This window comes from Lates calcarifer, linkage group LG23, assembly GCF_001640805.2.
Source record: "Lates calcarifer isolate ASB-BC8 linkage group LG23, TLL_Latcal_v3, whole genome shotgun sequence".
In the NCBI taxonomy this organism is placed as follows: domain Eukaryota; kingdom Metazoa; phylum Chordata; class Actinopteri; family Centropomidae; genus Lates; species Lates calcarifer.
In genome coordinates, this window is record NC_066855.1 from 3,386,069 (window position 1) to 3,400,755 (window position 14,687).

The window sequence follows — 14,687 nt, forward strand, 5'->3', positions numbered from 1 at the left end:
TTGAAATGACAATAATTTGACTAAAAACATGTTTAAATGATTGTATGTTCGTGACTTATTATCTGTATTATTCATTAATTAATAGATTTATTAATGAATAAATATTTAAAAAAAAAACAGTGACAAAGTGTTTGCTGCCCTCTTATGTCCACATTTCTCCTAGAAACTTGTTGCAGTACGGCACTGGGCAAAACAGCTAGCAGTTAGCTAGCTAACGTTAGCCGCTCAATATCCAGTAGCAGTCGTAGCGCAGAGAAACTCGTGCTCCGTCCACATACCAATGACAGGGACACTAAACTTACAGATATGCGCCTGGATATTGACTAATATTTGGCTGGCTTGTTTTTCCTATCTGTATCGCCAACGCCTTTTGAAGCTAGCTCTGACCTGGAAAGCGCTGTAACTTAACTCTCGGTGAGTTGCCGTGCTAAGAGGGGGCTTTGGCTATTAGGTGGGACTCTACCAGTAAATTAAGTTAGCTAACTTACCAGGTAGCTAGTTAGCACTGGGTTTATATGCTGTGTGGCCATATCTGCCTTACTGCATAGTTATTTTTGTAAACTATATATCTAATGAATCAAACATTTTGAACGCTAACTTTGCTCTCTTCATTTCTTCAGTAAAGCTATATTACAGTGCAATTAGCCAGTAGCTTGAGTGAGCAAGTAGCGTTAGCTGGTTGATCCTATCTACCGGTAGGTGAACTCAGGTAGCGTTAATGTCACCTATGCTAACTCCATTTAGCAGCTAACCCGATGCAGGTTGCTTAATTTACATGCACATCGGTCGGTGTGATGTTTAGCTGCCGTTAATGATAGGTAAACCTGCGCATCACGCTAATATTAGCTAATCAGTTCCCCCCAAAAGTGTAATGGCTAACACTTAAAATGTGCAGGTAACATTCCCTTTCCATCAAAAAATCCGTAATTTATATGTCAGATTCTTCTCAGCCTACAATGTCATCCTCACACGAATAAAATGTTACCGCGGCTAACGCTAATTAGCACCCAGCTTCACTGATCGCTGTCCCCGCTGTTTGTTTACGCAAGTCCGATGATTGCTTAGGCGTGTTTTGATGCAGGCCTTAGCTTGTCTATGATAATTTTAAGTCTTAACAGGGTTTAAAAACGGTTTTAATGATTGCGGAATATATTCTCATCTATCTGGATACCAATGTTTATGTGGGGATAGTTTGATTGTAGTTGTCAGAGCTGTTTATGCTGCTGTGCAAGAAGTGGGGGTTTAAGCTGTTGCAAGTCAACCTTGTCCTCGCCCTCAGGATATGGATCCTGAACGACTGAAACGAAGAGAGGAGATTCAGAAAGCAATGAGCTTTATCCAGTAAGTTAACAACTAATACTGACTTTTAATGGCTCCTCTGCAACTGACTAACGATAACATGAGCAGGAGTGCATGGAGAACACTGACAGCCTCTTTATATTTCTGTTCGCAGGTCATCATTGCCTTTTCCAGAGCCAGAGAATTATGAGGTTTGTATTGACACCTTTTTGACCCCCTTTTATTTTTTACCAACATTGTATGAACGTCCACTTACAATATTTGACTCCAGACTTCATCATTACCATACTAATTTTGTTTTTATTACTTCCTAAATTTGATCCCCTTTTATCTTGTTCACAATCTTTTTCTCTCTTCTTGTTCCTTCTTGCTTTTCTTCTTTCCGTGTTCCTCTGGCTATCTCATATTACCTTCCCATTATTTTTTACATCACCCTTTCCCTCCTTCTTTCCCTGTCCCCCTTTCTTCAGCCGTTTTTGACCCAGTTGGTGTGTAACTTGCTGGACGAGGGCAATGCTTGCTTTCGAGATGGAGACTGGCGCCAGGCGACCCAGCAGTACGGGGAGGGGATAAGTGTCGCCCGATACGCCCAGGCCGAGGCCCTTGTCATCCCTCATGAGCTGCTGGAGAGCCTCTACGTCAACAGGGCTGCTGCCTACTACCAGATGGTGAGGGGGGGGTGTCACCTGCAGATGTACATGATGAGATGTTTAGCAGCACACTTCTACGTTATCACAGCTTATGAGAATTGAAAATAGCTTTTATTAATAATTTTGTTGGCATGAATTGGAGTGATCTGATTATTTCTGTGGTTGTTTGGGTGGGAGCAGGGAGCCAGATCCTTTTTGTAACAGCAAGCAGTGGGGTTTATGGGAAGTGTTATCATTTTGCAACACGATATCTGTAATAATATTGGGGTGAAATAGTAGCGTTAATCTTGTGAATGTGGTAACTTGTGGCTGATGTTTGAAGAGATCTGCCAGTTTGATTAAACACCTTCACTCTCAGGAACAATCTTACATGATTACATTTTTGACTTAACAATGACTTGTTTTGCAGTTTCAGTGGAACTCCAGTGCTGCTCTCTTGTCCTATGTTACATGACACTCGGTCTTTCTCTTCCTCTGTCTCAGAGGGACTATGAGCGAGGTGTTCAGGACTGTGACAGTGCACTGTATGTGTCAGAGGGCAGTCGCAGGGCTTTGTACCGCAAGGCGCTTTGTCTGAGGGAGTTGGGACGACTCAGAGAAGCCTACGAGTGTGGAACCAAATGCCTCCTCACAGCACCACATGTATGTTATCAACACTGAAATTACTGAAGCTATGATTTTCACTCATTATTTATAACTTCTACTTTCAAATTAAAGACTACCTTTCAATGTTTGGCTTGGTGACTTCATCTTTCCTTTTATAATGTACCTGAAAATGAATCAAACACACTCTTGGTAAGTGGCAGCTCTTCTTGTTCTTGTTGTGATCTTCCAGGACCGACAGGTGAGTGAGCTGGCCCAGGATCTGGCCAATAAACTGGGCCTGAAGGGCCGTAAAGCTTACGTCAGCCCTCAGACAGAGTCCACGGCCAGCGATGGGGAGAGTCATGGGGAGACTTCTCCACCCACAGGAGAGGTGGGTGGTGTTGTCACACTGTAGAGCTTGTGATGTGGTGACTGAGCGAGAGGCTGATAGAGTCATATTCTCTCCCATTTTCTCTAGATGTCCTCCAATGGACTGGAATCTCTGGGTGATATTGGACCAGGTACGGCAAACTGGAAAACCTCAAACATGTCAGTTCCCTCACAGACTTCCACGTCTGTTCCCACATTCATCCCCTCCCCTCTGCTTGTGTTTTCCTTCTCCTCAGCTGACATGTCCAGCGCACAGTGCATCCCAGCTCCTTTGGCCACGCCCATCCCAGTCAGCGATGAGCCGGCGACGCCTGTGGTGACGCCGTGCACCGACTTATCAGAGAGTCCCAGCAGCCAGGCCCTGCCTCCCATGCCGTACTCTGTCCCGGTGTCCGAGCACATGGACGAATGCAGCAGCGTCATCAAGGACGAGCTAGAAAGTCTTCTGGACTGCATCCCCAAGAAAGTCAGTGAGGCGAGTGAAGGGCAAAGAGACAGAAACTGAAATTAACTAGCCTTACCCCCTTACAGGGTGAACATTGTTGTACTTTCATTATTATCTCTGCAGCAAAGGTAGTCTTTAACTAAATGACATCTCTATCTGCCTCCTGCTCCAGAGTCCAGTCCAGGGTGCTATCCCCACCAACCTTCCCAACACGGCGGTTGCTCTCCGGCCTCCGTACTCCCCAAACCTTCCGGCTCCGTCGCCCCAGCTTCCCCCAGCCTTCTTCAGCTCCCCCATCAGTGACATGCCCCCCCTGGAGCCGTACTCTCCCCTGGCCCAGCGGGACCAGGGCTCCACCCAGGCGCAGGACGCACTGGGAAGCTTCTCCACAGGGGCTGCGGATGGAGAAGGGAAGGCAGGAGTCGCTGCTGGCGGGCTGGACTCGTTGTCTGAGTACACTCTCCCTGGTGAGCTAAGTAGTAAAAGTCTTTGTTTTGTGTGTTTATTCGATTCAGTGGAAAATTATCATTGATTTGCTTTAGTGTGCCATTAGATCAAAATGACAGAGAGAGAGGATGTGGAACATTTTTAAATGTCAGTCACTAGAAATCCTCTTTGTTGTATCATTTTGATGTAGTACAGTGTCTTAGCTTGCTCCTGCTCAGTTACCGGGGCACAGTTTCTTAGGGAGTTGGCTTTAACCTGAGCTGTGCATCAGCAGCAGGCGGTGTGAGTCAGCATCATTACAATACAGTGTCTGACATCAGTGTCCTTGTGTCTGTGGTTTTCAGGGGGACGAGTGTGTCACAGCTTCATCCCTGGAATGCGCAACAACAGTGCAGCACATGCAGTGAGTAACACTAAGCACAGTGTTCAGTCCTTCATCGCCTTCTTTGTGTTTTTCAAGCCAGACTGGTTTGCATTAGTGGTGTAACTGCAGGAGCTTTTTATTGTTTCATATCACATCTCCATATCCTCCTCTTCATTTTCAGAACGGTCCAGCAGGAACAAACCTGTCTCTGCTCTCCAGGAATCCTCTAGCAGCAACGCATGAGTTTCGGCAGGCCTGTCACGCTTGTTACAGCCGCATAGGTTGGTTCAAGCCCCTGACATCTCTTCATCTCACTAGCCTTTGACCAGCTTCTCTTCTCCCTCTTTCTAAATATTGACTGATGGTGCACTGTTCCTTCTCTTTCCTCCTCTTGCTCACAGGTCCACGGGTGATGGACTACAAGTATCAGCCAGAGGCAGCGCACCGCTGCAAGAGAGATGTGCTGCTGTGTCGCCTCAAAAACACAGATGACCCCACCTGGAAGAGGATCCGACCCCGGCCTGCGCGGAACAACTTCCTAGGGGCGTTTGTGCTCTGTAAAGGTGTGTTTGCATTATGAATCATATACCTGAGTGTATGTTCTAGGTGGGAAATTCATGTTTCAGTCAGTCAGGTACAGCTGACGTGTGTTTAAGATTTCTTTTCCCTCCTCTCTGGGTTCTGCAGAGGTGCAGGAGCGTCAGGAGTGTCAGTACGGGGAGAACTGTACGTTCGCTTACTGCCAGGAGGAGATCGACGTGTGGACGCAAGAGAGGAAGGGTGCACTGAGCAGAGAGCTGCTGTTTGATCCGCTGGGCAGTACGGAGCGACGGGCGCTCAGCGTCACCAGACTTCTGCAGCTCCACATGGGCATGTTCATGTTCCTCTGTGAGGTAAAGATCTCTGCGAGGCGCTCCATCTGCAGCCTTTGGCACGCTAGGACTAGACTTTGACCTGTGCACCTCTCTCCTCTTTCTGCAGGAATGTTTTGACAGTAAGCCTCGCATCATCAGCAAACGCAGCAAAGAAAACTTAGCAGTCTGCTCAAACCTCACAGCTCGACACCCGTTCGATGATAACAAGTGAGTGTGTGGTGTTTTCTCAGTGATACTGTGATAAAATACAGAATGGATAAAGACTTTTTTCCCTATTCTCCTGTAAAAACTTCATCATCACGTACCTGTGCCTGCTGCAGGTGCCTGGTGCATGTGGTGAGGTCAGCCAATGTACGCTACAGTAAGGTGCGTCCCCTGCATCCGCTCTGCCAGTTCGATGTTTGTCGCCATGAGGTTCGCTACGGCTGCCAGCGAGAGGACAGCTGCTCCTTTGCACACTCGGTCATAGAGCTCAAATGCTGGGTCCTCCAGCAGGACACTGGTGGGTAGAGCACACACTGTTAGTGTGCCTGGGATGAAAACATTTAACTGTAATAAAATGAAATCCAGTACACACTGTTACACTCTAACTTTCTGCAGGAATTAACAGGAATATTTTGGAATTAATGGGAATTTACAGGATGGAAATTTGAGTGTGGATGTAGAATAAGATAAGAAGAGAGCTTGTAAAAACCACCAAGGGAGTCCCACGCACAGATATATAAATAGTTAGCAAAACAGTTGGACAGGTTTTTAAAAATATTTTACAGTTGATGCAGGATAAATGAACAGAAACAGGACTGATGAATACATGAACTCTCCTCCATCAGCTGCTAAATCAAACTGTAACCTACATGATTGTATGACAACAGAAAACTGGCAGAAGAAACAGCATGACAGTGGAGCTAGCTAACAACATGACATCTAGCACAATGAAATGGTGTTAGCTAGCTTACATTTAGTCTGTAGCTACTGATATAAACACATTTTAATGTATTTTTTTTGCTTGTTAAACTTAAATACCATAGGTCACATATATAGTAATATCATCAAAACTTACTTGACTGATTAACAGATTTAACTTGTATTTTAACAGAGCTGCTCTTTAATATTTTTTTCAGGTATCACCCATGAAGAGATGGTGCAGGAGTCAAAGAGACATTGGCAAAGGCTGGAGCAGAACGCACAGAAGCAGCAGAAGGTGAGGCAGGAGGGGTGGTGAGACAACTGGAAATCTTACACTGGTTTTTCCTCACCTATTAAGTACATGTAGTTCCTCCTGTACTGCAAGTGTGGTCACTTTGACAGCCACACATTCAATGTCCTGCTTCACCGAAGATGCAATTCATTATGAGTAAAATGAGCTAAAAAGTTGTTGTGTCATTTATAGATTTTTGTTTGATCAGTGTTCACTTCTCTCTCTGTGTCTTTTAGCCTATCCACATCCCTCACCCGAGCAGCAGCGTTCCCCCAGGAGGAGTAGGGGGAATGGGGGTTGGGGGCGGAGGAATAGGGGGAGATGGCCTAGGTGGTGGTGTTGGTGGTGGCGGCGGCGTGAGCCCAGTAGGAGGGGTCGGGGTGGGGGGTTTGGGAGCGGTAGCAGGACGGGGACGACCCCTGAACCTGAAAATGAAATTTGTGTGCGGGCAGTGCTGGAGAGAAGGACAGGTCAACGAGCCCGACAAGAACCTCAAGTACTGTACTGCCAAAGCTCGGCACAGGTGAGGCGTTGTATTGAACCGAAGCAAGACTAAATGTGTTGTATAAGTGTCCAAATATTGACTTTGTGTTTATCTACAAACAAGACCAATGAGATTTTGTTTTCAGAGGCTATAAACTAACTACACCATCGGTCACATGACGTCAACGTCTCCGCTAAGCTTCCAACTGGTCATTTCTTTTAGCTCTGAGCTCTTCTACAAAAGCCTTTCTTCTTAGAAAGTTAGTGAGAGTTTGAAAGAGCATCAGTAGAAACACAACGAGGTTGTAAAGGTGGACTGTTGAGTCGATCAATGTTAATGTCCCCGACAACCTGTAGTCTCATTTAGACACTCGTTAGCAACCGCCTTTTTTAAGACACGTAAAAGCTTCAAACATCAGGAGTGAGGTATTTTCTGACCGATTTTATGTCGGAGAATAAAACATGAAAATGTCTTGAGCTTGTGTTAAAACCACAGACCTTATTTCAGGCTTTCAACCAAAAACCCATCAGCTTTGGGACGACCACCAGGAGTGCTAAAATGCTAACTTACTTCTGGGTTTTAGGGCTCATTCCTGCACCACTCTGTTGTGCTGCTGTTTTTAGGCTCAGGTTTCTTTCCTTTGTCTGAATTAACATCAGCTCTTTGTCTCTTCAGCTGGACGAAGGAGCGCCGGGTTCTGCTGGTGAAATCATTTGAGAAGAAGAAGTGGGTTGTCGTTCGGCCTCTGCCTTTCTCCCGCACCTATCCACAGCAATATGACGTGAGTTCCTCCTTTGTTTTTCCCCTGCGGTCGTTACACACTCTTTCCCTCCACCTCTCTCACATGCTGAGTGACTTTGTTTTTACCCTGGGGGACAGGTGTTGTTGTAAACCTCCTCACCCTGGCAGCTCTGTCTTTTCAGTCTGTATTGTATTTTTCCCCTGCTCAGATTATTTAAACATTGGTTGTTTAAGTGTTAATAAGCACAGTTTGTCAGTAATTGTAGGATTAATTCTCTAGTGATGAGAAAGAGCTAATTTTGTGGCGTTATTCAAATGTATAGTTTTCACAGTAGTTTTACAAGGCAGTGTATCACTCATTAACCCCTGACTTTTCTCACTCAGATGTGCGTGCATGTGATGAAGCAGAAGAAGTGCCACTATATTGGGAACTGCTCTTTTGCCCACAGTCTGGAAGAGAGGGACGTCTGGACGTACATGAAGAACAACAGCTGTAAGCTCCTGTTCAAACGCTGATCAAGTTTTTGTAGTTTTATGTTTCTAACAGCAGATTTCTGAAGGTGTGTTTTATTCATCTAAGCCTGCTTTTCGATTTCTAATCACGTCCTGTTCTGTGTCTCACTCTCGTTCACCATGTAATCAAATTGATTTTTTAAGTGCCTACCCCACTTCACTTGCACTGATGATTCTTCTACGTAACCCGCTGTGTTCAAGCTTACTGAGCTTGTCTTTCTTTTGTCTCTCTTCTCCTGTCCTCCACCTCTGTGCAGTGAGAGACATGCAACAGATGTACGAACTGTGGCTGCAGCTCACCAATCAGAGCAGACGTGCAGATAGCTCGGCTGTGACCCCGCCTCCAGAGGACAAGCAGGTCACCATATCAGCCGACTACACAGAAAGCATGGTGAGTGGCCTGAGGATGACGCAAACATTTTCTCCATTAATGTCTCAGGAGAAATCTGATGAATAAAATGTTGATATGTATCTGCTTAAGTTGTGATTTCACAACTGGTGAAAATACTGTTTCCAGGTCCAGTCTCACCGAGGCTCTCCTGTTTACAAGATGCTGCAGTGCTGTGAGATCTACAGATCTAAGAGGTCATTCTACCACTTTCCTTGTGACAAGAAAGAGAAGAGGAAATGATTACAGTTGAGAAGTTGGACTGCCTGCGGGTGCTAATGTTTGAAAGCTAACCTTGCTAACATTAGCACCCAGTAGTAAAAGCTTGTACCCTGATATAAGCTATGCATTTTAAACTTTTTTCACTTTAGCTGGGCAGGACAGAAAAGGACTCAGAATCACATCAGGGGTACTGGCTTTTACCAGTGGGTGCTAACCTGCTGGTGTCAAGCTTGAGAACTTAGTAGTTTTTTTTGGACTCAGATCTGTTCAAACAACACAGGACACAACACTGCTGCATCGTAGAAACAGGAGAGCCTCTGCAAAGTTGAACCTGGAGTATTTTCATCAGTCGTGATGTCAGACTTAACAAAAAGATACTGGAGGATTCTGTGCAGCATTCTGTCGATCACTGGAGACTAGATAATACACATCAGATCGTGGCCGTATGTTAAAACTAAAACAGTAAAACTCAGAGATAAATGCAGAAAAAGAACAAAGAACTTTGCACAATCTTCTATATACAAGGTTTGAGATCTTTGCTTGTTAGTTTGCTCAAGTCGACGTAATTGTTTGTGCGTCTGAGAGACGAGCTGTGTTGGTGTGTATTGTTTCAGGGGGGGCGGCGGATGTCAGATGGGGACGACCTCTGAGCGTTGCCGTGCCGACCAGAGGCAGCCGATCGCCGCTGAGCAGCAGCCGGAGACGGGAGACAGGCCTGCAACACCAGCTACAACTGAACAGCCTGTCACCTTACCAGTCCGACCTCCTCTAGCATCTAGCCAGCAGAGCGAAAGCAGATGGAAACGCAACCGAATAGTTGACCCCCGCACACACACACACACACACACACACACACACACACACACACAGATTCACTCAGCACAATACACACATTACAGGCACCGATTAATACAAAGAGAAAGCTTTGTTAGTGAAAATACAGGACTTGGCTTTAGCGTTTTTGTTTTTTTTTTTTTTCATGCTGCAGTTACACACAGCACCTTTAGGTTCCCCTCCAGTACGTCACACCACAGAAATACCACAGACAACTTGTTCTACTCTGACTAAAATAATCCGCTAGTGTTCCCTAGTGCTCTTTGGACTGAGCAGTCCAGTGTCCACCAGGAACCTCTTTTATTTTTGTTTGTTTTGTTAGTTTTGTTTTTTTTTTTTTTAAATCCTCATAGCACTGAAACACTTCCTGGTTTGGGCGCGCTGGTCGCAGCTCTTAACTATAGCTTGGCGATAACTCAAAACTCAATTGAAGCTCAGCGCTCTTTCGCAAAAGTGGAGTGCCAAAAAAACGCCAGGCGCTCAGTGCTGTGGATGGTACCCAAGACTGAAATAGAAACTGAAGCATAATCGAAAGAGGTTCTCGGTGGACACCTTCCTCGTTAAGCTGCGTAACAACCAAATCCTACTCTCCTTCCTTTGTGGGAATATAGCAAGAGAGTCAAAATAACTTTTTGGAGATTTTAAGCGTCATTATTGTTTTGTTTTGTTTTTTTTTCCAAGGGGAGTTGTACTTCCTTGTTATATTGTCTGCCATATTGGTAGAACGCTATGAATGTAACGCCTGCATGGGCCTTTAAAAAAACGAGGAAATTAGTCACTTAAAACGTTGCTGTGGTTGTGGAATGTATGCAAGAACACTTGCATGCAAAACAAACTTCGTGTAACATTACAGTTTCTCCCTTTGCCCCCTCTTTATTGATAGAAAAAAGGTCCTTTGATAGCTGTTTATGCAAGCATACCAACCGTTCCCGCGTGGGACAAGCACAGACACGCACACGCCCTCGTACATTTAACCTCGTAGTTGCTGTCAGCCAACGTCCTCCTCTCTGGCTGACAAAAAACAGGGATAAAATGACGATTTGGCAACAAGAAAATGTCAAATAAACATTTATGGCTAAAGTACGCATGGCTACTGACTGGAAGTAATCGTTGCCAAAGCGACAAAGCGGCTATGCAGTGAGACATGCTTTAAACGGTGCTGGTAAACAGCTGACAGATGTGAAGCTGGTGTAGGAGGGCTACAGCAGAGTGAATGCAGCACACACGCAAAACTCCTGCCTAGAGCTGCTGTCAGCTACAGATCAGCTCAGACCGCAGATGCCCATTAAGAAGAAATGACGACCTCACTTGGACTGAAGCACAGTGACGCTATTAACCATACAGAAGACTTAAGTTGTGGCGGGAAAAAAAGATAACAGCTTTGTAGTGATTCAGGAAAAGATGAATGATGATTTAAACACTGAAAAGCTGACTGAAGAAAAGACGATTAAGAATATATTTTTCTATAGTTGATTGTTAGATTATTTAAGATAATTTGAATGTAAGGGCGAGTCGCCACGTCTTCAGTCGAACTGGGGTCATTGTTTCTCCTGACAAACCCACCATGCTCCCACAGCCTTCAAATGGAAACCTGTGTTCCTCATATGCACCCAGATGTTTTTTTCTTACTTTGCTCCTGTTAGCTAACGGTAGCCCCGAGATAAACCTTTTCATTACGGGAAACCTGCTAGCTTGAGACAGGGAAAACGATTCGCACCACATATTGTGCCTCTAAACAACACATCCACGTGGGACACACACACACACACACACACACACACACACACACACACACACACACACACACACACACACACAGGCAGGATATCTGTCATCATATTCTAGCCTTTAATGTGGACGGAGACACGATGGAGGTATGTCTATATTCAGATACATATACACACATATTATACAGATTTACAAATAATGGTATATTACTAATAATAATTGATAACTTAGCGGTTAAGCTTAATAAATATATAACCTGAAAATCTGTATTGATTACATAGAAGAACTTCTTGTTATTGAGGTATTGCTATATGACATGTATCGCTGAACTAGATGACTATAGTGATTTTTTTTTTTTTAATGATTCTTTTATTTTGTAATTTTTCCTTCTGTGTGGGCTGTTCCAGACGGGCTTTGTTTGAAGGGACTGCAGCAGAGATTGATTTGAGTTTCAGGATGAATGTGTAGAAATTGATTACTGAGGGTTAAATCTTTACATCATGGAGTGAGTCACCCATCTGAGAGGTGGTGCTTTTTTTTGGTCTTATTTACACAAATGCAGCAGCTATACAGGGTGTACAGATTATGCAAAATTTCCCTGAGGCTGAACTTTATATTTTAAGTATTTATCTAATTTTCTATCCTGAGTGGCGTCAGCTCAGTGCATTAATTCCAAAAATACTCATATCACACTCAAGCAGCACCGAGAACATTGTGGTTAACTGGTGCAAAAACGTTAAAAGAATAAGTTGAAAGAAGAGAGATTATCGTTATAGATGATGTTCCAGCTCTGTCTGCAGTCCCTTCATAGGCTGCAGTGTCTTAATTATCCAGCTCCTGAAAACTGACTTTAATGAGAATTTAGCTGCAGATCTCAGATCAGTTTTGCTGGTCCTTCAGCAGCAGTGTTTTTGGGGGATTGTTGATAATGAGCCCTTGTCTGGAACAGCCCAGGTATTAGCTTCTTTGAGGGATCGTATTACTACTACTACTCCTAGTATTATGATGAATATGATGACGATAATGATTGCTATCTATTGACTATTTCTATTTCTCTTCTATATGCTATTGATATATGTATGTTAATTGCAATGTATAACTCTCTCTTTATATATGTATCCATGTATGAATATAATAATTTACAGTAAATATGTGTCTGTGTATGCAGCAGTGCACAGCTCTGTCTGCAGAGGCAGTGAGCAGAAAACATCCAGCTGTTGTTGAGTTTTAGTTCAGGTGGTGGCGTCGGTTATCGGCCACAAACAGCTGGAGGTTGTCAGTGATACCAGATGTTTTTACAGTGTGGTAGACCTGCTATATATTAATGTCTCAGCTCTGTTAGTAGCTGTTAGGATAGTTTAGGCACTGGCCAGAGGGGAAAAAAGAGGATAGTTGATGATTAAATTATATATACTGCCAACTGTTTCCCTTCCAGTGTCTCAGCTCTCTGCTCACTGCCTGTGCTCTGCGGACAGATCTGGAATCAGAAGCATACACAGAGGCCTATATACTCCCGTATAGCGCCTTATTCGATATACTACACCTATAAGATGATACATACCCCTATTGTATAATCCTGCTTACTATATACAGTATATGATACCTGATACCTATTATAATACTTAGACACCCTTATAAGGTAATTTAGATAAGAGATGGTGGAGCTGTTTTTTTCTGTGGCTGTGGAAGAGTAACGTGTTCCCATCTTGTTTTTCAGGCAGTTTAAAAAAGGACAAGTTGTTAGGATAAGTGCCACATACTCAAATGCTCTTTGTCACTCAAGTAGACAACAAGAAAAAAAAAAGGTCCTTGTTTGAAGTCCTTCCTTCCTGGAAAAACAGCAGAGCATTTGAGTCAAGGCTCCTCTTCCATTGTTGGAGAAAGACCAGCACTGATGATGTAACTGACGCGCACAGGAAAAAAAAAAAAGAAAACTGTGGATGTCTGTGCTGCATGTTTTGTGTTTGTGTTGTTAAAGGCAAATCGTGACACAAATTTAAAAGGGGAGGCAGGTTGCTGCTACTACATCTGCATTTTATAACATCAGCTCAGATTTTCCATCTCACACAGACTTATTGTGCAACTTCGAAGAGTAAACTTTAAGATACTCTTGCCAGGCAGCGGACAGTAACCCTTGAACAGTGGCAAAATCACTGTTTCATTGTCCTAAATCATTCAGGGTTTATTTATCTTTACAGCCTGACTGGTGCCATGCACCAATCACAGCCGGGAAAACAAGATCATGTGACTTTAAAAGGCTCGTAACATTACAAGCATATATATATAATGTTTTTACATCCTTCTCGCGGTGCTTAACAAGTTCGGATACACTCAACTGAAACACAGTCGAGGACAATCTCAGTTAACAGTGAAGTCCTAATTACATTATTAATGTCCTTTGAAGGTTACTGTTCCATACTTCAAGCCTTGACCTTTGACCTCAGGCTGGCTTTAAGCGTAAGAAACCCCCAACATGTGCTGACTCTCACAGTCTTTCATGCCATCATTTCAATATAGTAATAATTCCCTCAGTGTGTCAGTACACAGACATGATGGCATTTCATTAATCAGCAACATGAGTAACTTTTTATTTGTTTATAAAAGACAGAAAGTCCACACTGAGTCTTATAGTTTATTTCTGGATAAAGCAGGCAGAAAGGAATATAATTAGTTGCATTAATTAAATCAATGATTATTACTTGACTTAAAGGTTATTTTTTGTCTGTCCTGACTATAGTGGCTTATATCTTGCTCATCAGTTCTGGTTATTACATCCTGCTGCTGCTCAACAAATATTCACATGACTGTACCTTCCCCCTCTCCTGGCCCCTTAAAGAGTTTGTGTCATTTGATTTGTGGCGCCAACACACACCTGCACAGCCACATAAAAACCTTAATTATAAATCGGTTTTCAATCCGTTAGGAAATTATTGGGTTAATTGAATTGTTTTCAGCACCTCGGCTTAAAGAAACCAGGGTTGTAAGAAGTGGAAAAAACAAGGCCTCTTTTTGTACTGTATTTTTACATTTGGTTGTTTTCATGTTTTGTTTTATCTTCCTGACTTTGTTTTCTCTTTTCTCCTCCCTGGTTGGAATTTCATGATCACACAAGTGGACCAAATCTCTTGAAAGCATTTAATAAACAGACTGTTTTAGAAAAACAAAAGTTTTTTCTCCATTTTTCAGTGCACCCTGACATCCGTCATGACAGCTTGTACAGAGATAATAATCAAATTAATTAAGTTATAGACTCATAAGCAAAACTCTGAGGGTGTTCGCTGACCCAAATCACACACAAAACATTCCCATTTACTGTGGACACCTGAACATTACACATGTGAGACTGTTAAATATCTACAAAAACATTTGAGTGAGCTGCAACAATTAATCACTTAGTGAAAAATCATACAAAAAATCAAACGACTATTTTGATAGTTAATTAACTTTTAAAGGACCCGAGGTTTCCCAGCAGATCACTGTATTATAACAAAAATAATCAGGGTTATTCGCTTCACCTGTCAGTG

General features: G+C 43.3%; 1 protein-coding gene across 3 annotated transcripts; it reads left to right on the plus strand.

The window, feature by feature from the left end:
• The first annotated feature begins 147 nt into the window (after positions 1 to 147).
• zc3h7bb (zinc finger CCCH-type containing 7Bb) lies at positions 148 to 14,329 on the plus strand. 3 transcript variants are annotated; one of them, XM_051066304.1, is made up of 21 exons: positions 148 to 414; positions 1,280 to 1,341; positions 1,454 to 1,490; positions 1,770 to 1,967; positions 2,433 to 2,591; positions 2,785 to 2,925; positions 3,013 to 3,055; positions 3,161 to 3,390; positions 3,542 to 3,836; positions 4,161 to 4,219; positions 4,362 to 4,461; positions 4,582 to 4,743; positions 4,868 to 5,073; positions 5,162 to 5,262; positions 5,376 to 5,557; positions 6,177 to 6,256; positions 6,490 to 6,776; positions 7,413 to 7,518; positions 7,863 to 7,971; positions 8,249 to 8,382; positions 8,509 to 9,050. In XM_051066304.1, exons 2-21 carry the CDS (start codon positions 1,283 to 1,285, stop codon positions 8,620 to 8,622), a joined length of 2,802 nt encoding a protein of 933 aa, XP_050922261.1. In that variant the 5' UTR covers positions 148 to 414; positions 1,280 to 1,282; the 3' UTR covers positions 8,623 to 9,050. The 3 variants fall into 3 exon arrangements, with proteins under 3 accessions (XP_050922261.1, XP_050922260.1, XP_018540961.1); XM_051066303.1 differs by having other exon boundaries at positions 149 to 414; positions 3,161 to 3,399; positions 8,509 to 9,045; XM_018685445.2 differs by lacking the exon at positions 8,509 to 9,050 and adding an exon at positions 9,216 to 14,329 and having other exon boundaries at positions 150 to 414; positions 3,161 to 3,399.
• The last annotated feature ends 358 nt before the right edge of the window (positions 14,330 to 14,687 follow it).

Excerpts from the sequence above, each read along its gene's own strand:
- zc3h7bb (XM_051066303.1), top strand. The coding sequence starts at position 1,283 with ATGGATCCTGAACGACTGAAACGAAGAGAGGAGATTCAGAAAGCAATG. Across the intron at positions 3,400-3,541 it reads TCCCCAAGAAAGTCAGTGAG|AGTCCAGTCCAGGGTGCTAT; the intron begins GCGAGTGAAGGG and ends CTCCTGCTCCAG. Across the intron at positions 5,074-5,161 it reads TGTTCATGTTCCTCTGTGAG|GAATGTTTTGACAGTAAGCC; the intron begins GTAAAGATCTCT and ends CTCTTTCTGCAG.